The 23,038-nt window shown below is 42.4% G+C and overlaps 1 protein-coding gene across 1 annotated transcript in view; it reads right to left on the bottom strand.

The window, feature by feature from the left end:
* Window positions 1-23,038, bottom strand: part of GPC4 (glypican 4) — a 106,058-nt gene that overhangs the window by 33,283 nt on the left and 49,737 nt on the right. Inside the window, exon 2 of the mRNA XM_036114381.2 lies at window positions 259-417. Within this exon, the coding sequence (XP_035970274.1) occupies window positions 259-417 (159 nt within the window). The remainder of the gene's footprint in view (window positions 1-258; window positions 418-23,038) is intronic.

The raw sequence follows: 23,038 nt of genomic DNA, 5'->3' as shown, positions 1-23,038 counted from the left end.
GTGACCATATTTCCATAATGCCTACCATACAGATTCTAGTGCATCCAGAAGGATCCTAGCAACGAAGCTGGAAGGCTAACTTGCCCTTAGGTTCCAACAAGGAGAATGTCTTGGGAAAAGACAGAGGAGCTCTGAAAAAGCAATCGTAGAAACTGAACTGTCCCCACCTCTAAAACATGACTTGCATAAAAGGTGTCAAACAAATTCAAGAACAAAGCACATACTGACGCTTACTTGGACCAAAGTTCCAATACCTACCGTCAAACTTCTTGTAACGGGAAGCAAAGATGGCCTGCAAGTGATTGCACTGTTCGCTGACCACACTTTTGAAATCATCTTTACTTTGCAGGCTATATTTCTCCTCCATCTCCTGAGAGCAGCAGGTATAGCCCTGGGGACAGATCTTCAAATGATCACCTGGAAGATAAAATTGTAGAACAATCAATCTCCATCATCATTCATCAAGTCCAAGAGGGAAGAGTTTGGCTTAAGTGCATACACTCTGCTTCATTTCCACCGGCAAGGTTCCCGCAAAAGCCTAGACATCATGTGTATCTGAAATGTTTTACTAAAACTAAAAACATCAAGGCAGTGGGCAGGCTCAGTTGGGTAGAGCATGCAACTCCTGATCTCAGGGTCGTGGGTTCAAGCCCCACGTGGGGGGATAAATAAACCAAAAACATCCATTCCCTTATGGGACAGCTAAAATAAGAAAGCCACCTACAAAAGACAAGAGGACGTTCGAATCAAGAAGATTGCTACACCACAGGAAAATCGGTGTGGCCAATAAACAGTATCATTCAAGATCAACCCAAGGCTTTTTTTTTTTAATAAATTATTCCAGATTCTATGCTAAATACTGTACAAGTCATATAAGTGAGACATAGTTTTTCTAGCTTTTGGGAGTTTACATTCCAAGAGAAGGTACCCTTAACGAAGAATGATTTATAAAATACATGACAGGGGCGCCTGGGTGGCTCAGTTGGTTAAGGGTCTGCCTTCAGCTCAGGTCATGATCTTGGGGTCCTGGGATCAAGCTCCCTGCTTTAGGAGTCTGCTTCTCCCTCCCACTCTCCCACTGTGCTTCCCCTCCCCTCTAATAAAATAAAAAATAAAATAAAATACATGACAGCCAAAGACTAAGCAAACACACCAGTAGTAGTTATACTGTGGGGAAGCAAAGGGGTAAGTGGATTTCAAGGGGTTGCTGGCCAAGAGGAAACAATGGGAGTTCGCGCTGGATAATTTCAGGCTGTGATAAGTCACAAAGTGTAATGGAAAATGATCCTCAAAGTTCAGATTTTCTCATCCAGCATCTCCTGTGCAGTTGTCAGACACTATTTGACCTCATAATACTGGGATATGTAGCCACTGATCCCAATATAGACTAATGGCTTCCAATAAATGTCATCTTCGTGCAGTGATGTAGTCCTAGGAGTCAAGAGAAGTGCCAAAAGATGCATCACTCCACAGCCACTCAACCCACAAGGTATCTCCCTCCCTCTACACCGACTATATTCTGCTTGTGGTTAGGACAGGAAGGTTTGGAGAGCCTTTTTTTTTTTTTTTTTACTAGATTCCAAAGTTCACCCACACCTCGTTCCTCCTGCCACAGAACACAACTGTGCTTTGCAGAGACCATACCTCTCCCTCATAATGACCAAGAGATGTGGTGCCACTGAAAACTGCACCCCAACAGTTACTACCCCTTGAGTCACACCACCATTAACTGGTGTGATCTAATTTTTACAGATGTTTACAAGGATTCACTGACACTGTTCCTTCTGCTATTGCCATCCATGTTCCACATTAAGACGAGGGGTCTGAAAACAAATCAAGATCTCGGGAACTCAGGAATTAAGTATGTTGAAGACATATGCACCTGTCAACCATAAGTGTAAACAATAAATAAAGGGTTGGAGAATGATGAGCCAGTCAAACACCACCAATCACAGGAAATGAACTGGGCCATGAGCCGGCCATTGCTGCTTCTTGGCTGAGTGTGCTTAGTAGAAGAATAATCTTGACCTAAGATAGATACTGCAGTGGCTTTGGAGAGGTGGGGTACTGCAGATAAAATGGACTTAAGCAACTTAATTTGACTAAACTAGGATCGTCTATAGCATGTACACAAATATTACATAATCATACGAATGCCCGATCATCTTCCTTCCCAGCAATTAAAAAGTAGGGAGAATGTTACTGCCACACAAAAGAGGGGGGTACAGTAATCAAGGACTATTTAGGAAAGGGGGGAGGGAAAAAATCTTCAAACAACTTCCTCATCCAGAAACTGCTAAACGTTTCTTTTGGCATTTTTGAAACCCTTGGTCAACAGATCAATCTAACCAAAAAAAAGGGGGGGGGGGTAAGACTGTGTCTAAGAGTTTAGGAGTTGTGAAGCTGCAGAATATCTTAGATCTCATTAGCCAAAGAAGGTTGCTAAGGCTCAATTTTCTGCAAACACCTTTGTTACAACCAAAAACAAAACTCCCTCTTCACTGGCTTAACAAGTTCACAGCAGGCCTTTGGTACTGAGACACATAATTAACGGAGAGAGATCCAGTTGTCTCCAGGTTTCAGGGTTGAGGATTTCCCCCAATATGGTCTTAACATGTGAAATAATATGAAGAACCCCAACTAGGACAGCACTTGCTGTAGCTGTATTAAATAATCCATCACACTCACACCCCACATAGAAAATTAATTGGAATGCTCAGAGTGAGAGCTTAAGACACGCAGGGCTATTTAAATGAATTATAAGAAGGGAGCAGCTACTTTTTAAGATCGTCACAGGCTAAAATTCATCACATGCTGGTTTTCAAACGCCTGCTAAGATTCCATTGGGGTATGCACTGAATTTCCAAGGCGAAACAATTCATGAGTTTGGAAAATAATCTACATTCACCAAATCTTAACAGGGTTCACACATATAATAAACCAAGGGGCCACTTAATGGATGCTATCGAAATAGGTTTCTAAATTCAAGGAAAAACACACCTTTTTCCCACCCCCAATGCATACACACACACACACACACACACACACACACACAACCTGAAGCCAGAAAATTCAGAGACAGCAGGAAAGAATAATTTTCTGTACTTTAGAAGGTGCTAGACATTGAGGGGTATAAAATGACCCACGGGAATTTTACACTAAGGAGACACCTTTCAAAAATGGGTAACAGCAATAAAAGTTACCAGTAACCTGCCAAACGCCGAGAGCACCATTTCCACTCACATACACGTACACTAGAGCATCGAAAAGGCCCAGTGTGTCAGGACGCCTGTGCGGCTCAGTTGGTTGGGTGGCCGACTCTTGATTTCAGCTCACGTCATGATCTCGGGCCCATGGGATTGAGCCCCACATCAGGCTCTGCGCTCTGCACAGGGTCTGCTTGTCCCTCTCCCTACCCCGCTTGCGCGCATGCTCTCACAAATAAATAAGAATCTTTAAATAAATAAATAAATAGTCCAGCACGGCCAGTGTACTCTGCCCATTTCATAGCCATCAGGGGCCCTTAGCAGGGCCTTCTGGAGACCAGCTTATACCAGAACACTGGAGTACATATTTGTTTTGGCAATACCTAATAAGAGAGAGTCCACTTTCATTTTAGAGAGAAGGTCTTTCCAGGAAGACTTTGTCTAATGGTAAAAGGCTCTCCTTGTGTAAAGGACGACAACAGGGTAGACACTTGGCTAATGCTTCTGCTGTCAAAGTTGTCTTCCTCTCTGTTCCAAGAAGCCTACTCCAACAGGCCACTTTGCCTATGTAGCCTGGAATGCACCACTTACTCTGTCTGCATTTCTAAAAAGCATTACTTGAAAACGTAATCTGACATCCTTGCCCAAAGCCCTGCCTGAGACACACACAGTCCAAGACACACTTGTGAATTAAATCCCAAGACATACATACGCTACTGGGGGCTCAGTGCCGTAACCAGTTTCGGCTGATGAGAAATATGAGGAAAGGGCGGGGGGCAGTCTTGGTGCGTTTGAAAATGGAATCTGAGCTTCCCATTCTCGTAAGAACTCGAACAACTCATTTGGTTTTTAAAATTTAGAAGTGTCTGGGTAGCACAGTTGGTTAAGCATCCCACTCTTGGTTGTGATCTTGAGGTTGTGGGATCAAGCCCCGTCTCAGGCTTCATGCTCAGCAGAGTCTGCTTGAGATTCTCTCTCTCTCCCTCTGCCCCTACCCACCCCACCCCCCACATACTAGCTCACTCTAACCCCCACATACTAGTTCACTCTAAAAGAAAGAAAGCTTTAAATAAATAAATAAAACTTGACTATTTCTAGGGCACCTGGCTGGCTCAGTCAGAAGAGCACTCTTGATCTTGAACTTGAATATTTCTACTTTAAGTACCCAAAATGGTTTATATTAAAAGGGCACACGTATTATTTGAAAGACATTCTCTTTGTCTGCGACTGCTCCTAAAATGCTGTGTCTGAATGAGAAATGCCTTTCTTTTCTTTCTGGAGATCTCCTTTCTAAACCTGGTGATCCTTTCTCATTTAGGAAAAGAAGGAGCAATGTTTTCTTCGGGCTGAGTGAGCAAGCACCGGGACGAGAGGACCTGATATGGGACAGGTGCGCAGACAGTGCAGGGGTAAGTACTGGGCATGTGCCTTTTTTTTTTTTTAAAGGGCCCTAGGTAATTCTGCTACATACACTTCCATAAGAATTAGTACTTGAAACGCTTAAGTAGTAGACCAACAGAAGAGCTGGGAATAGTCGTGAACCAGTTAGTCCAATGGCTCAGGTGAACAGCGGGTCATGATCTACAACTATTCTTTGTTTCCTCTATTTCCCCAGCTCAACCTCCTCCTCCCAATGACCCTTGTGGGTGCAGGCTTCTCTCCATGTATCTCCTCCTGGCTGCTTTCACCCCTTTCCTCCCCCAGACTGTTCTTCATCACCCTCCTCCACAGCTTCGGACCGCATCAAATATGAACCCGGAGGCTTTTTTTTTAAATTTGTTGTACTTATTTAGAGTTCCCTGATCTTCATTTAAAAAGCAGGTAAGTTGAATGCTTTATGGTTTTCTAAGGAAGCACCTAAATTAAGTTGCTTTTTTTGTACACGGCCCTTGATTCGTTTTTTTTTCTTTGTGGGTCAGTGGCCTTCTAAAGAAAAAAGGTCCCCTAGCCCTGTCCTCGGAGGCTTGGATGAGATTCAATGAAGCGTGCTTTTAAAGCTTAACTCTATGTCATTAAAAACAAAAAAAATCACTCGAAAGAGCCAAACTTTTTTCAATCACACCAGCTCTATGTAATTTCTCTTTAGTCTTGATATCAATGCCTTAGTTTTCAAAGCTGAACAAAGACAATCACAATAAATTACTACTCGATCCTGCCGAGTGTGTATTTGTCCCTTTTTGGAAGCTCTTCAAACCAATGGCTAAAGAAGCAGGCACTGAGGATGAGAAATCTATTCGATCCTTTATCAGGACTCAGTGGAAAACAATCTGTGGAAATGCGCTTTCTCGTTTTATCTCGTTCACTTCCTCTTACCAAAGGCTGGCTCTGAGGTACAAATGGGGTGCAGCCAATGTCCATGGATTTTCGGTTGCTCGTACCCACTCCCCCCTAGAAAGTGCTACAAATGGTGAGCAGTTCTCAGGCCAGCTCTCTGCTTATTTACTAAAAACTCGACTATTTTCACCTGTATCTTACAACCACTTTCTAGGTCATTCTCAGAAAACTCATTTTGAAGTCTGACTAGATGCCAAGAAAATGTCTCTCCGCTTCTCACGCATTCGGGGGGAATGGTGATAAAAGAATACTCGTGGTCACCACCAAGGTGTTAGCTTCTGTGTCTGTAGGAGAAACTAGGAGATGCTAGTCATTAGTCCCCCCAGAGTTCTAAATGGGGCGAACAGCAGCCAGAAGCCTTTCCGGGACACGGTGGTAGAGAACCCAGGGTCGCCTGCACCAGCACGTGTGCCACACTAAGGTAAGATGCTAACGACAGGAAAACTACCTGTGCTATCCTCCCAACTTCTGTAGGACGACATCCTCTGCACCCCAACTGACTTTTACCAATACAATGACCAAGTGCCGCTGGTAACTAATAGAGACACAAATTGCACCCTAAGGGTAAGGGCTGCAGTGAGGAACATTTGAGAAGAGACTGGAAAGCACTTTGTAAATTGCAAACATAAGAAGACTATAATTTCACATTGCTCGTTCTTGCCGAAATGGAGTGCCTCACTTGGGTTTTGAAGAAAACTTAGCTCTCTACAAGGGCGTTTAGGAAGTGAGTTTAGAAGGTTCCAAATACTTAACACGATTTGGTAGTCTCGGGATAAGAAGACTGATGTGGGAAGTCAGGCCCTGGGTTTGAGTCCCAGCTGGACATGATTCACTGCAGGCTCTGGGGAAAGTCGCTTACCCACTAGAGCCTTACAAAGCCCTTTGTAAACAAGGAAGCAGTCTGTAAATGTAAAAAGTGCAATGAGGAAACGCAGAAAGAAAGAACATCTATTCTACCCCAATAAGCTACTGAAGTCATCCAGGAAGAGACCTTCCCGACAACTTGTACTAGCTGAGGGAGAGTGGCCAGGAGGGCAACACCTTCTCTCCTCTGGCTAGTTCAGGAAACTTTCTTGTTCCGGGGTGGATTTGAGAGAATTCAAGACAGCCAGACAAGAGGTGCTGAGCAGCCTGCATGAGTGAGAGCGAACTGATGAAAACGAAACACAGACCTCTCAAGGGCTATCAAAAGCAAAGCTCCGGGAGCTTAAGGAGACACGATGATGGACTAAGATATGGTATCCTGGATGGGTCCCTGGAACAGAAAAATGACACTGGGGGAAAACAAAGACTTGTATGTGAATGTTTACAGCAGTATCATTCCTAATAGCCAACTGTCCATCGGCGGGGATAAGCAAAATGTGGTATATCTGTACGATGGATCATTCCGCCAGAAGGAGGAATGAAGTTCTGATACGTGTTAGAACATGGCTGAATCTCAAAAACAAAAACAAAACAAACACCCAAAAACTATGCTCAGTGAAAGAGCCAGCCATCAAAGTCCACATATTGTATGATTCCATTTATATGAAATGTTCAGCATAGGTCAATTTACAGAGACAGAAAGTAGGTTGGTGGGTTGCCTAGAGGAACGGGAAGTAAGGGGAGGTTGCAGCTAAAAGGTAGGGGATTTCTTTCTGGGATGATGAAAATGTCCTAAAATTGATTTTGGTGATGAATCCACAATTCTGTGAGTATATTAAAAGCCCCTGTACACTTTAAATGGGCAAATCATTTAGGATATGAATTATATCTCAATAAAAGCCATTAGCAAAATAAAAAAACTAAGAATATCAGAATATCAGAACTAGATGGGGACTTCAAATAATAATGCATCCACATTGGTTTATCAATTGTGACAATGTACCACACTAAGGTAAGATGCTAATGACAGGAAAACTATCTGTGCTATCCTCCCAACTTCTGTAAATCTGAAACTCTTCTAGGGTAAAAAGTTTATTGCTACTTTTTAAAAAGCAAACTTCCATTTTCAAAGGAAAAAGGGGTAAATATGTGTGTTTGGGGGGGAGCTTTCAACAGGCTTTTAAAAAAATATCAATGCTTGGTGTAATTTTACTAATCGGAGCTACATTAAGCTATTATTTGCTGGAGGTGATTTCCCTAATCCCTCAATTGCTACTTTACTCTTTTTCTAATTTTTATTTGTTCCAAAAGTAAAACAATTCCTTGCTGTTGGTCAAGAGTTACCAAAATGGTTTCTGCTCACTTTCTAGACCTAAATCCATGCAGCCACAAAGTGAGCTAAAAAGCAGGCTGCTGTGTAACTCCAGTGCCTCCAAGCTACCCGAGAACCACAGGAGGAATATACAATGTTCTGCTTCACGGGAACAAAGAAAATCTCTAAAGGGTTTTAATATTCCCAGGGGGGGCTAGGGGAGCATATACATTAATCCACCCACCCCTTTGCGAAAAGGAGTGGAATTACCACATAGGATATGCGATGCACATTGAAAGCCTTAAGTCATTTGACCTAAGCCTTAGTAAAAAAGCACATAAATTATAGTTATTATGCAGACGTAGCATTTGAGATCACCTACCAATCAGTAGGAGAAATGCAGCTAGTTAGTATTTTGCAAAACCTTGCCAAAATAGAGCTCTGGAGGGCTTAAGACTGCCAATTATTTTTAGGTCCACTAATCCTGCAAGGTAGGCTAGAGAAAGCCAATCAGAAACACATATATTTTGAAAATCAGCTGCATTGTATTTTTCTAAGAATACCTTCCTGTAAGTGTAGTTGGAAGAGTTAGGGTTGCTATTTTCAAACTCCATGCGCCACTCCAGTGAGCTGGCAACAGCTTTCAAATCCACTCCAGATAGAAATCAAGCAGGGTTTTTATTGCTCTTTAAATGATAAGAAATTATGAACCTAAGTTTCTATCCGGCAATCTTGGAACCCCCTCGTAGTAGTAGTAAACCAAAGGTTTCCTGAAGTAAGGCAATATCAGCCCGAGTGAGCAAGGCAAGGGGCGGGAAATGCACACTCCCACCTAGGTTACCATCACTTTAGAACAGTGAGAGCACCTGCATCGATTTTGCACAGTTACAACAGGCCCAGGACTCTAAACAGGAATAGTAATACTGGTGATTAACCCAAAACTCTTCAATAATTTGGAGGCTCCAATGCATACTACCTAAGCAGTGGGTGCTAATGAAGGCTCACAGGACTGTGTTAGGGACTCCTGGGGGGCTGGCTAGGGGCAGGCAGGAAAAGTCGGCACTCTCTCGCTTTACCACTAACGTAAGAGAGCTTTCCTGTCTGAGCTTCAGGTGCACGTACCTGGTAGCATCAATTCAGAGTTTCTCTCCAATACCAATTTATAATCTTCACTGGGCTCATAATTTAACAGAATGCCTGGAGGTAAAGAATTCCGAACGCCTCAGTTACATATTCAGCGACCCATAAGAAAGTAGCCTCGAGACAAAATACCATTCATTGGCTAGAACATTCTATTCTCTGGCGCCCAACAGTACTTCTGGATCACAATCCCTGGCAGACTGAGGCCTTAGTAGGGTCATCTCTAAGACAGCTAGTCAGGGCCAGGCTTGGAGGGCCACAGGGATTCCCAGGGTCGGGGAATGCTGGCCACCAGCTTCTCACTCTTTCTCTGCACACCCCCTAGTGTACAGAAGTCTTAATGGTTGCCCCGAAAGCAGTCTCCTGTGGGCAATCACTTAAGACTACAGAGAAAGTGGATGAGGCAAAGTGTCCTCAGAAAAAAACAGGAGTGATTTTCCTTATTATTCCTAAATAATCTCTCCAGGAACCCCCAGGAGCCCTGTCCTCAGATAACCTGCCAAAGCCATTTAGGTTAAGTAGCAAGATCAGAAAGATTGGGCGGATGAGTCCCGAGTTTATCACAGGTGTAGAAGAAAATGCAGCTGGTGGATGGAGAAGTTCACAGACACTTGCTCTAATATAAATATCAATACCTTCCATTTCATATACACTACATGGGTCGTGCAGGTCATGAACATTTTTAAAAGTAGCTTCTCTTTTTTTCATAATTGTTTTCAGCTTGGGTGCTTAGGAAAATAAAAACCCTCAACATTTTTTTTTTTTTGGTTTTTTATTTATTTGACAGAGAGAGACACAGTGAGAGAGGGAACACAAGCAGGGGGAGTCGGAGAGGAAGAAGCAGGCTTCCCGCGGAACAGGGAGCCCGATGTGGGGCTGGATCCCGGGACCCTGGGATCATGACCTGAGCCGAAGGCAGACGCTTCACCGACTGAGCCACCCAGGCGCCCCACCCTCAACTTTTTTTTACTCTCTTTCATGATACACCTAAAATTCCTCCCTCCAAAATAGTGTGAGAATAGGTTTTCAGTAAACCTACTTTCTAGGAAAAATACACCTAAAGAACAGCACATTCATTAATCATGAATCCTCCCAAAGATATTTCTCCAAATGGCTATCTAGAAAGCTTTTACACTAAGTGACAGCAAAGTCTGCTAGCTCACATAAAGAAAAATGATTCTCTAACATCAGATTTCACGCCACAGGAACCGTTCTTTAAAATTCTAGCCAAGCGTCAATGAAATGGCAAAGAAGAAAGAAACATTTACATTTCCAGTGTTTGTACTTAGTGACATCCCTTAAAATTCACTTCCACAAAATTCTTGTTCAAGGTCACAGTGAGTTACAGCTCACTCTAATACAGATCTGCATTGAAGGACTCTCAATTAGTCTCCATTCCACGCACATGGACATGAGCCACAGCTGAACAGGAGTTAATTTCTATAACATGAGAGGAAAAATTCTGCACCTTAGCACAGGTAGATGGAGGAGGGGCGGGGTCCTCCTTTTGCCAGGCTGAGTCTCTCCGGCCCTCAAAAAAGCTCCTCTCCTCACCATTATCAAATACCCTAACACCTGGGCCCGTTGCCTTTGGGGCATACACCCTAGAATTTATTCCCTTTTAGTGGGATCTTTGCTAAAATTTTGTCAACAAAAGTTGACTTCCTCTTGTGGGGCATTTTTTTGGAGCTCTAAGTAAAATCTGTCTGGGTCCTAATTTTGCAGAGCATGCCACCGTTAATGTTGCTATCCAGAGAATTATCTATCCATACCCTTTGCTTCCTTCCTCAAAGTCAACCATTATAATGTTTGATGGAACAGTCCCACATTTCTGTCGTGATGCCAATCATTTCAAGTTTCCTTGGCTTGGTGTGCAAACTCACAAACAGCTTTTTGAAGGCCTAAGTAGATCATCTGCCCTGGTTTCCCTTGGTCCACATATGCTTTAGTTGCTTGAAAACCACAAGGTCATTCATTAGCCAAGCATAGATTCCCATTATAGAAATGATGTTGCCTTTCCCAGAAGATTGGCTTTGCTTAAGTTTTCAGTGTTCCCACTCTTTATTGAGATTCTCCCAGCTTACCTGTATAGGGAGGAAGCCCACATCTGATCGGGATTTATCCTAATGGCAATCTACTAGCTCCTTGGCACCACTTGATCCCCCAATCTTACCCTTCAGGATCTTTCCTTTAGGATCAGACCTGTTGATTAATTACATTGGCTTTGTTCCTTAGGATTAGAAAATCCAGTATCTTTATCACTTCTTGAACTAGTTACTTCCACCAGTCCACCGCAAGAGATTATCTGGGAAGAGAATGCTGCTTTAAATTTTTCCCCAAGCCTAAATCAACAACTGTTCACTTTACCCAAACTAACCTTTGACCCAATTTGGCAACACAAAAACAGTAATGCGGTATTTGTCAAGTGCCTCTCATGCACCAGATGCCATCCATCAGTGCAGAAAATACAAAAGGCGTGGTCTCTACTCTTGAAAATTACAAGATGCGCAGACATGGATTTTATTGTTGCTCTACAGGCTTTTTCTTTCTCCCTCTTACTCTCTAATCTGAATTCCTCCAGCCCCTAGCCCCCAGAATCTCTGAGGTCCTCGGATCTTCTCTTAGAACAACTCAAGTTCAAAAGACAGGAGAGTTGACCCTACCCGGGGCAAAGCCATCCAACCCATGCTTCTCACACCGGGACTTCGGCAGAGGTGCTTTTGGAGGTGCCTTTGGACAAACTGGGAGCAAGAGTCACACACATTTTTTGAGTCATCCAAAACAGATGTTCGTTTGGACTCAAAGGAGAATCCCGTAATGAAGGGAATAAGCGAACTCCTTGGGGATCTGGTACTGCTACCTTCCTTGGTCAACGAAGCAAAATCGGCAAAGCAAAAAAAAAACTTCTCACACAAATGCTATTTTTAGTTATTTGGCTTGACACGTCACGTCACTAAACATCCAAATTTATTTTAAAGCCTCCCACCTCTAAGAGGATGTTAATGCTTTGATTTTTACAAGTATCAAACTCTGGTCATTTAAGGCTGAGCTTCCCTAAACTTATATTCCAACAGGCAATAAATCACTGACATGGTCCCATTCAATTTTTGCAAGTGAGGTCTCAGGAGAAGAGCTTTTATGCCTTCAAGTGACCGACACACCAAACAGCAAAGGAGCTGAGATACCCCACAACTCCTCTGTGCCACACTGGGAATTATCCCTGTTTGTTCTGGGCTCTGGAACTCTGATAAAAAAGTGCTTGAAGCAAAATGTAAGGTATCAGTTAGAGAATTCTTCAGCTGGACTGCCGCCATGCCAACCACCTACCATTTTACTCTTACTTCTTAAGTATCACAGAGAGGGAAAAGTAAAGGCAGATCTTGAGCACTAAATTGAAGTATTAATGTGATTATTTATTGACGACATGAAAAAATTTACTTCCTTACAGAAGATGATGGAACAGTGTTTGCTGCTTTGCCAGCAAGTGACAAGGAAAAGAAAGAAACCAGTCGTTTGCTCTGCATTCAAGTCCCCACAGGCCTATTCAATTCCTGACCATCCTCAGATGCAGGCCTGCCAGATAAGAGGCCTTATAGTTACCCCAGGGCCACATAGATGTGAATGTTCAAAAAAAAAAAAAAAAACCCCACAACCTAACGCATTGGAGGTAGCCTGGCCCTCATTAGTGCCGAGCTGTCAGATAACCAAGAATGAAGGGCTGCCTGTTACCATTTTTTGCTTCGGGTGGGGATGAAAGGAAAGAGGCCATTCTAATTTGAGCCTCTAGGAAGATATGGAAGTTGCTGTCATAGGGCTGACATTGGAGTCACTGTAGAACGGTGCCATCATAGGACCTAAGAAAGACAGCAGAGCTTCAAAACCTGGGCAAAAGTCAAGCTTGAGATGGATGTCCATAGTCCGGCGTCAGACAGCTTGCTATGGGCTGGACCAACTGGATAAGTGGGTGCTTGTTTCATTATGTCAATATCCAACTTGCCTTCCGTAAATCTTTGGGGTCATGGGTCAACTGTTCACTTGAAAGGCAATTAATTTGGCCAAATATCTGATCCCAAGGAAGTTCCAATCACTCCCCCAGTTCCAGAATGTGACGCATCATGAAAGCCACAGGAGTGAGAGAGAAAGAACGGACGAGAAGTGGGGGAGGGAGGAAGACAAGGAAGATGGTGTAATGACCGGGGGCTGAGTAGTGGCAATCTGGTGCTCAGGTTCCACGGTAAGTCTTAGCAGGCACAGGGAGAGGTTTTTCTCTCTAGTTTCCATTATACAGAGCCTGCAGATGGCACACCATTACTACTGCAATTATTGGCTATAATTATGAAAAGTCTTTGATGTGAGAGCAAAAATTATTAAAATGGCCCTTCTTAGAAAAAGAAGGGCAATAAATATAGCCTCCTTTGCAAAATTCAAGGACCAATTTCTTACCAGGACCTTCTGCCAGAAAAGAGGTCATCAGTTTAATATACGTGTTTTCAGCTTCTCCCCTTCAAGACGTTTTATCCCATGTGGAAAACGAATAATAGTATGTGGTTCATGATATATTTTAAGAGTACATTTGAGGGTACTTCAAAGGAAAATAAAAGAGTAAACTTCTCCTTGCAGACACACGTGTGATTTGCACAAGCTCCTAGTTTGTCCTGCTCCCACAGTAACCAACAAGAGGTCATTTTAAAAACGGTCATGGGGCGCCTGGCTGGCTCAGTCAGTGGAATGTGTGACTCTTGATCTCAGGGTTGTGGGTTCAAGCCCCATGTTGGGTGTAGAGATTACTTTAAAAGAACTCAAAACAAATAATAAAAATAAAAGTCTTTAAGGATGAGAACAAATGGCAACAGACAAATGTCAGTCTTGGTTTAAAGGTAACACTTGGTGGTGCTGTGCTTATCCGTTGGAATTAGTACATATTTTCATGTACTTAGATGGATATTAGTAACTAGAAATATGAAAGAAAAGAGAAGAGCTCACTTTGTTCTCTTTGTCTTTTATAGGATCACAAACCATGCAAGGTCCCATTTTAGTTCTTTTCTTAATCTACCTAATCTTAGGTTGAAACTAAATCATAATCCCTAGTCTAGCCAATGTTAAAGGAGCACATACATTACCACAGTGCAAGATTTTAAATCATATTCTGGAAATCAGTTTCAATGTGGGGGAAAGGAGCCACTTCAAAAGCTGAAGCGAAAGCAAATGTCCAGCATTATAAGTCCTGCTTTTTGCAAATAAGCGGCCTTAAGTTAGAATGAGTCTGACCAGGCTACGGGGAAAAATACTTAGGTTTCTGTCCATGGGTATCCCTATTGTTAATATATCATTCCAGCCTAATATAAAAACATCAACTGGGGCGCCTGGGTGGCTCAGTCGTTGAGCGTCTGCCTTCGGCTCAGGTCATGATCCCAGGGTCCTGGGATCGAGCCCCGCATCGGGCTCTCTGCTCCACGGGAAGCCTGCTTCTCCCTCTCCCACTCCCCCCTGCTTGTGTTCCCTCTCTCGCTGTGTCTCTCTCTGTCAAATAAGTAAAATCTTAAAAAAAAAAAATTTATAAAAAAAAAATCAACTAACCTAACTCAACGGTAACTCTACTGTGATAAAGTCAATCATACAGAATGATAATACTACAAAAAGCTTGGAGAAGAGGCACAGTTTGATCTCAGGTTTCACAAACATTTGAGGAGGTGCTTGGTAGCACAAGTCTGAGCTTTCATTTTGCCTAAATGACCAGATGGGTATGGTTAAGTGTAGGGCATACTTATAAAAAGGCATGGTTTTGAGGAGCCTGGGTGGCTCAGTCAGTTAAGTGTCCGACTCTTGGTTTTGGCTCAGCTCATGATCTCATGGATGGGGAGATCAAGCCCTGCTTTGGGCTCTGTGCTCGGTGGGAGTCCGCTTCAGTTTCTCTCCCTCTTCCTCCCCCTCTTCCCCTCCCCTCCCACTCACACTCATGTGCGCGCACGCAAGCTCTCTCTCAAATAAATAAATCTTTTTTTAAAAGGCATGGTTTCATTCTTGTGAGATGAACTTTCATGATTTCATGATTTGTGGGAGCAAACAGAAACACAAATTATGCCAGGAATTATTACGAAACGAGCCTGTGTTTAAAAAAAAAAAAAAAAAAAAAGGTCATGACACATTTTGCTTATTGGTTAAAACTCTTATAATAGCACTGACAAATTTGGTGGCCCTGAGAGAGCAGCCAGAAGCCAAGCTGCTTTTTCAGTACAAAACAAATGAAGAAAGTCACAACAAGTAGGAGACTCACGAAATAAAGGGACTAGAAAAGCTTTCTACACACAGTCCTGCTCTAGGTCTCTAAGACAGGCAGGCTCCACGTGATACGGAGAGCGTAAGGACTTCCGAGTTAAACAGGACTGAACTTGAACTCAGTTCTGTGTAACTCTGCATCAGTCTCTTCACTTTGGAGACTAGTTCGTCTTCTAGAAAATAGGGACAAAACCAGAACCTACCTCACAGAATCACTGAAAGCATTAAATGTATATGGTGCCTCACTCAATAGTAGCTATTATTATAAATACTGCCATCAGAAGAGAACTCTGTATTCCTCAGAAGGGGGATCCTTTCCATGCTCTCAGTTTGGCTATATTGAAAGGAAGAGTGTTGTTTTCCTATTACTGTTACTTCCTATTACTACTACTAGTAGTAGTCATCGTCATCATCTTTGGAAGCATTTATTTTTAAAATTTACCCACCAAAGAGCAATTTAGCTTTATTTAGCCAAATATAAATGGTCTGTTGGTAAAAATCCAGGCTACAGCAATACCACTCTGGGATTACAGGCTAGACAATCTTTTCTTTAGCTCTAGAATGCCTGTTATAACCTTGGAAATTAATGAAAAGCAAAGTAAAGGTTGATTCATATGAAACTGCCATTGTTTTAGGTCAAAAAGGTCAAGTATCAGCAATTTTATATAGCCTGGCCTGATGATTTTGAGGAATCAACTTTGTATCAACATCCAAATATCTCTACATATCAACTATGAACCGTTTGCATTCTAGAATTCCGGCACTCGTGAATACAATTCAGAAGTGTGAAAGACAGTAATATTTACTTCCTTAAACGTGCATCTTGCTTTTTAAAAAATGTGTGTGTCGGGACACCTAGGTGGCTCAGTTGGTTAAGCATCTGCCTTCAGCTCAGGTCCTGATCCGGGGTCCTGGGATCAAGTCCCACATCAGGCTCCCTGCTTAGCAGGGCGCCTGCTTCTCCCTCTGCCTGCCACTCCCCCTGCTTGTGCATGCTCTCTTGTGCTCTCTCTGTCAAATAAATAAAATCTTAAAAAAAAATGTGTGTGTCTAGGGTGTGCACTATGTCACTGCAGTGTCCTGACTAATGATCGGCTCCTCCACTGTGGCAATCGCTTTGCTGAAAGCTCTATCAAATAAAGGTAGATGATTCAGAAATTTGGAATATCTAAGGATAAACGTATGTCAGGAAAAAAAACAACAAAAAAATGAAAAAGAAAAGAAAAAAGAAAAAAAACCCCAACGAACCCACCCTGAGATGAAGGGAGTTTGTTCCCTGTCACATCAAAGGAAGGGAGAACAAAGATGGAAATGACAGCTCCCTGCACAATTGTGATGCATTTAAGTGCCGATTTTTTTTGATGTTTCTGATGAGAGTGTATCAACCTCAGATTGTCTGTCAGTTTAGCACCTGATCACCTCCTCATACTCTATTTCTTAAATATTTCTGTCAAATACATCTTCCTCTGCTAGGTTTTAGACGGGTACCATAGATTTCCCTCCATTACCCCCTTACAATTATGCAGAAGATTCACAGACATGAATAAGAAAAAGAAAATTCATCAACATAACGCTTAACCTGCCAAGATGTGTAGGCAAGGTTTGGAGATGAAAAATGAGGGCTTCCTGAACAAGTGTTTCTAGAAGCGTGTGTGGGCGGAGCGTGCAGGGAGGGAGGGAGGAACAGGTGCTCCGGGAGATACCCTGGCCTTGGTCCTGAGTAGTATATAGGACGGAGGGCACCAAGTAACAGGATCAACAAGCATGTGAGGGCAGCACTATTAAATCCAACAGCGTGATGAGGAAAAGAAAAGTTCCAAACTCATTCAATGTCTTTTTTCTATTTAAGGCTAAGAAGCTCTGGCAAAACCAGGCATTATTATTGAGGGAGAAAGAAAGAGTTCCAAGAGTAAACAACATGCAAGATGCCTGGAGACTGGTTTAAAAACAGAGAGAAAAACAAGCCTTACCTATTGTTACCTCAGAATAAGTGCTCCCAAGTCCTTAAGATTTCAAGAGGGCTGCAGAGAGAAGGGATCCTTTAGTGTGGCTAAAAGGCAGAGTGAAAAGAAGTGAAGGTATCTTTGATGAGATAAAGAGCTAGTCCAAACAGAGAAGAGCGAAAAGCCCATAAGGCATTGCAGATTAGACACAAACTAAAAACCAGGCCGGGAGCAACTTGCGAGAGATTGCAAAGCCAAGAGAGTAAGAGGCTGTTTTCGCTCTATCAAAGGGAGGAAACCATTTAGAGCATCGGCAGACCCACTTAATCACAGTCACCGGACTAAAAAGGAGATGGTCGATAGACTGAATGAATTCTTTGTCTTCTAAGGAGATTCGCATTCCCAAACCAGAACACTGAACTCGGCAGGTCAGAGGTACTAGATCAAATAGTGGTAAACATGATGCTCTGCATCTAATCAACAAACCAGGAGTAGATAAATCACTGTGACCAGATGGTATCCACCAGCCAGTTTTGAAGTAAGTCGAGGGTGAAATTGTTTTGGCCAACATGTGTAGGCCGTCTTTACAAACAGCCACTGTGCCCGAGAGACTGGTGCTTGTCAATGCGATTCCTATTCATAAGAAGGGTTCCAGGAGGGACCCTGGGAAGTAGAAACTAGTAAGACTCATTTCCATATCAAGCAGGCTGGCAAACTTGACAACAAAGGTGCAGTCACTGCACATTTACAAAAATAAAGCCTATGGGGAGGGAGGAAGAGAAAATCAAATATTTTGGCGAAGGAGACAAATCAAGTTCATCTAATAAACCAGAGTTCCTGGGGTGGGCAGTGCAAGAAAAACGTGCAGTTGGATAAAGGGGGCCCTGAAGATAAAATGTACAGGGGTGCTAAAAACACAACAGAAAAGATTACCCTGTACCTATGCCCCCATGTCCTGGCATTGAATCTTAAAAGGTAGAGAGAGGAGATCGGCAAAAATTGGAGGTTAGATGAAAAGACTGGGGCAATTCTTTAAGGGGTGTGGGAGAGACAATGGAAAATAAATTAAGGTTTGGTGTGGAAAGATGGGAATGTTATTTCTTTTAATCAAGCATATGGAGAGGCTTTAGAAGTGTTCTTTTATAGCCTCCTGATATACTGAACTTATTCAATCAGCAACCCTAGAAGTAGAGCAACAGCTCACTCACACATTGCTCCAACTTTTGGAACAACCCAATAAGCAAGGGAAGTCTTGGTCTAACCAAAAAAAAAAAAAAAAGGAAGGATAAGAAAAAATCATTCAAAGTCTGTGAAATTTACTGTAGAATACTGGAGCCGCCCTCTGAGACATAGCCTTTTATTTTGCACACCAATATTCCAGTTGCATATTTAACCAACTCTGCTGATTTCGAGACATTCAGTTCTGCCCTGGATTAAAAAGAGCCCTGAGGACATGACTGCATTAGCGTACCCTTTCTTATATGATTTTCATGATGATGACTGTGGGTCTTCCTTGATTACAGTTTTTAATCCTTCTGTTTGTAAGCCAGGGGAATAAATATTCCAGAAATATTTTCATTGAAATGTTTAGAACATTTTTTAAAACTGTTTGATATGTGAAAGGGTAATTATCTGGAAAAATCTCGTACTCAAAATATTTCCTTTTCAGATGAAGCAAGATAACAAAAATGTTATTTTAAAGCCACAAGCATTAAGGTCAACAGTTGGAACAGGATGCAACTCAAAAGCTTCACAAAAGTTCTAGATGTATTCAGAGAGCAGATCAACAGGGTGATTTATTAAGGAAAATTCACTTGTGTTGTATATATTTAGATGCTTTGAATTTGTGTTCCAAAAAAGAACATTCATTTTCCTTCCACCTGACCATGGTGTCCTTGCCAGAGACACAACTGACCTGAGAATGGACCCAGGCGGCAAAGCTGTTTTTCCTTTCAAAAGACATCAAACAGCTGATTCATATTACCAAAAACATTAATCCCAGAAGACTTAGAAGAAAAGAGTTAAGTAAACATGAAAATAAGGTTTATTTCTTAGAATGGGCTTATTTATTTCTTCAAACACATATTTCCCCTTTGGGAAGAGAGACTCTGCTAACTGTACTTCACACCATTCTTTCTTTCTCTCAAGACAACTTGGGCTTGGTGAAGGAAAAAGATCCAACATATCTGAGAAGAAAACGAAAATCAGATGCTCAAGGAAAGCCAACTCTCCAACCACGTGCCTCAGGACAGGCCACTGTGCACACCAGAGAAGCACCATTTCTGGTCTTTGTCATAATGTGTATTAAGTGCTCCAGGGAAATGAAATGGAACAAACCCTGGGTAACAGCATGGAAGGCCAAAATAGCAACGTTTTCTGGAAAACTAGATTGCAAAAATTCTATCGTTCCTTCTCCTTTCTATCAGAGACCCAAATGCAAAAGTTCTCATCTCTCACAGAAAAGAAAAAGTGACAAGGCAGGATTCTGAGTAAGGAAAAGACCCCCGAACAAATGAAATACAATAGTGGAAACAAAGACATTGAAAAAATAAAATGGACAGAAAAGGGGCAGGGGAAACGGCGGCTCACTCATTTTCATCCTACAAATGCCAGTGTACAAAATGTCACGTGCCCTATCTGTAACCTGCATGTAACACAGTACAAATGGTCTACATTTGAAAGAACGAGGTAAGAACGGTTTTACAGTTTTAAATAGCCTTGGTCTGGAGACTGAACTCTGATCTAAACCCATCATTGCTCCCAGTCTCTTGCAGACCGTTTTATAAATGAACATGTGTGTGGTTACAGACGGCACTTAGCACTGATATTCGGAGATCGTGTCTTTGGAACAATGGCCTCTTAACATTTCCTACTTCTTAGCAGGATCGGGCACTAAAAGCGCCAGGGTGATGCCTTGCTAAAGAAGGGATGAAAAGCTTACAAGATTGCCAGCATTTCCGAGAGAAACAAACATCCTCTGTAAGGGCTGTCCTGAAAACAGCCCTCTGTGGTGGCTCACACAATCTTTATTTCATGAAAACCTACACAATGGTGACTTTTCAGTGAAAGCTTGTCCACTCCTGGTTTCCTCTCGGAAAGCTGAATGAGTGCTGCTGTGGGTCTGGACCCCCTCGAGCTCCTTCCACCACACTGCTCTCGCCCACTACAAGAAACAGGTGAGTCGAGTCAGGAAAGCCTGGCTAAAGGTAGGAAGGGGGAGGGGAGGATGGGCCTTTCAGCAAGTAAGACAAATGCTGGTGATGGTTTGCTCGTCTGACAGAAAGCCGGGGTGTGACAGCGAGCCGGGAACGTCAAGAGGCGCCTGGGTCAGGGTCATCAGCATTAATGGTTCTGTAGCAGGAATGAACCACACATGCAAGCCCTCAGCCAATGAGCTGACAAGTAAGGTTTGTTTTTAAACACACAGCTTTGCTATAGACTGAATATGCTTGTCTTGCTCCCAATTTCACATGTGGAAACTGAGCATGTGAGGAGGGTGTTTGGAGGTGGTACTTTGGAAGTAGTTAGGTCATGAGGGTGGATCCCCCAGCAATGGGATTAATGCCCTTATAAAAGGGACCCCGGGGGCCCTCACAGCAGACCCTGAATCTCCGGGGCACCTTGATCTTGGGACTTCCCAGTCACTGGAACCCTGAGAAATACACTTCTGTTGTTTGACACAGAGTCTCGGGGATTTTGTTATAGGAGCCAAAACAGACTGAGACAAGCTAGTTTTTTCTCTCACCCTTCCCCAAATACCCTCAAGCCTTTTATTATGAAAAGATGCCATTTACCCACTCCTCACCTGCCAACATTGCCTGCCTTCTCTGGAGGATGGAAAACGGTGAAATAAGGTTCTATGTTAAGTAAAGGCTATCAAAGTTTCCAACCACTAAGAACTGGAAGGAACCCGTGGCCCTGAGATCTGAGTCCCTCAGTCTATGGAAGAAAAGATGAAGTTCCCTGCAAATATGGGTAAAACTGTCCAAGGCGGCATGGCACTAAGTTACGGGGGGTCTCCTGTCATCCGGGTTGGGATTTTTGTATCCCTTTGTCAATCAAGTGAACCCTTACATTTAGCCATTAGGGAAAAGCAAATGGGAAATTCACGAGTCCAACGTGGTGCTAGACCCATAGCTTATCCCCCAGCCCCAACTATTTTTTAGTATCTTCCCCCAACTATTCTTTAATCGAAATATAATTCACATACCATCCAATTCATGCATTTAACGTGTACAATTCATTGGGTTTTAGTTTATTCAGAGTTGCACAATCACTACTATCTACTTCCAGAACTTTTGCATCACCCCAAAAAGAAATTTCATACCTATTAGCAGTCACTGCCACTCCATCCCCCCCACACACCCACACACTTCAGGTCTAGGCAACCACTAATCTTTTTTCTGTCTCTGTGGGCTTGCCTATTCTGGACATCTTATATAAAAGGAAATGTACAACATGGAGTCCTTCTGTACTGGCTTTTTTCATGAAGCACCAGGTTGTTCAGGTTCATCCGTTGTAGTGTGTCTCAGTACTTCCTTCCTCCTATGGCTGAATGTTATTCCACTGTGTGGACTATACCATGTTTTGTTTATCCATTTATCAGTTGATGAATATTGATTGTTTCTACCTCTTCACAACCATGAATAATGCTGCCACAAACATCCTTAAATTATATTATTTGATTTTTATTTCGACATTGGATACAGACATTGACAGGAAACTCTCTCAGCAACACTAAAATCTTAGTAATACCCAAACTTAGTTCTGTTTTTTTCTTTTCTTTCTTCTTTTGCCCAAAGGGTTTCAAATTCTTTTAGGTATATATATACACATACCTAGCAGTGGAAGCGCTGGGTCACATAGGCCAAAAAGTCTATGCTGAACTTCTCGGGAATCTGCCACCCATCGACCTTTTGGAGTTAAGAATTCCATCTGGACTGGCCTCAGATATGAGCTTAACACAAGTTACTGGTCTCCACAAGCTAGCTGCTCTGGCCACCAGAAACAACAATGACATTTAAATTGGGAGTGATGACCAAAACAAAACAAAGTCCAAAACGTGGGTTTTAATCTCTCAAATAAGAAAACACGCTTAAATTTAGTCACTACTTCCTGTTTTCATCCGAAAATTTAGACAAGGCATTCTGAACTTCAATACACATGCATAATTGTAAAAGTGGAATGAAATGGTAAATAAGAATCAGATACCCACCTTTCTTTAATAACTCCCATATGAATTACATCTTTCAGGAATGGTAAAAGGAATACATAACTTTCTGGATAGGAACACAACAAATTATCTCAAAGAGATCTAGATATGAACGCTGCTGAAAATCTAAGAACATCCACTCTTCCTGACACAGCTAAAAAACTATGCTTCCTAGAGTAACTAAGACATTTTAAGATAGTCCCATTCTCTATTAAGAGACCCTACTAATGCAAACCTTATCAACTCATTTTAGGAGGACAGCCTGGGTGGGTAAAAGGTCATTCTTGTCAAAGATGGGGGGGCAGCAATGGGCCTTTCTATGGAGAGTCACAGAGCTTGTTGATTTCTTTTCATTCTGAAGATTCTTTTTATTCATTACTCAGGCTATTGTGCAGAGCATTTTCCCTGATCACAGCTGCAGAATTTTAGCCCCAAAGCCAAATAAGTAATTTTTTACAACCTCCCCGATTTCTTGTTTCTTAATGTTTTATTCCATTTCAAGTATAAGTTTTGGTGGCTGCCTGGAAGGCACACCCCCATGGTTTCCACCTAATTTTTAAAATTTCACCTTTTCATCCCAATTTCATTAACCTTTCATCACTCCCATGCTTGTTCTATCTATATTCCCACGAGCTCTCCTTTCTTTCTCTGGTCCATGAACATTTACTGGCTACCTCATATATGTCAGGCATGGTGCCAAATTCTGAGGATAAGAAATGAGCACACTCTCTGCCCTAAAGGAGCTCAGAGT

This window comes from Halichoerus grypus, chromosome X (genome assembly GCF_964656455.1).
Source record: "Halichoerus grypus chromosome X, mHalGry1.hap1.1, whole genome shotgun sequence".
NCBI classification, from domain to species: Eukaryota; Metazoa; Chordata; class Mammalia; order Carnivora; family Phocidae; genus Halichoerus; species Halichoerus grypus.
This window is presented reverse-complemented; position numbering and strand designations above follow the sequence as displayed.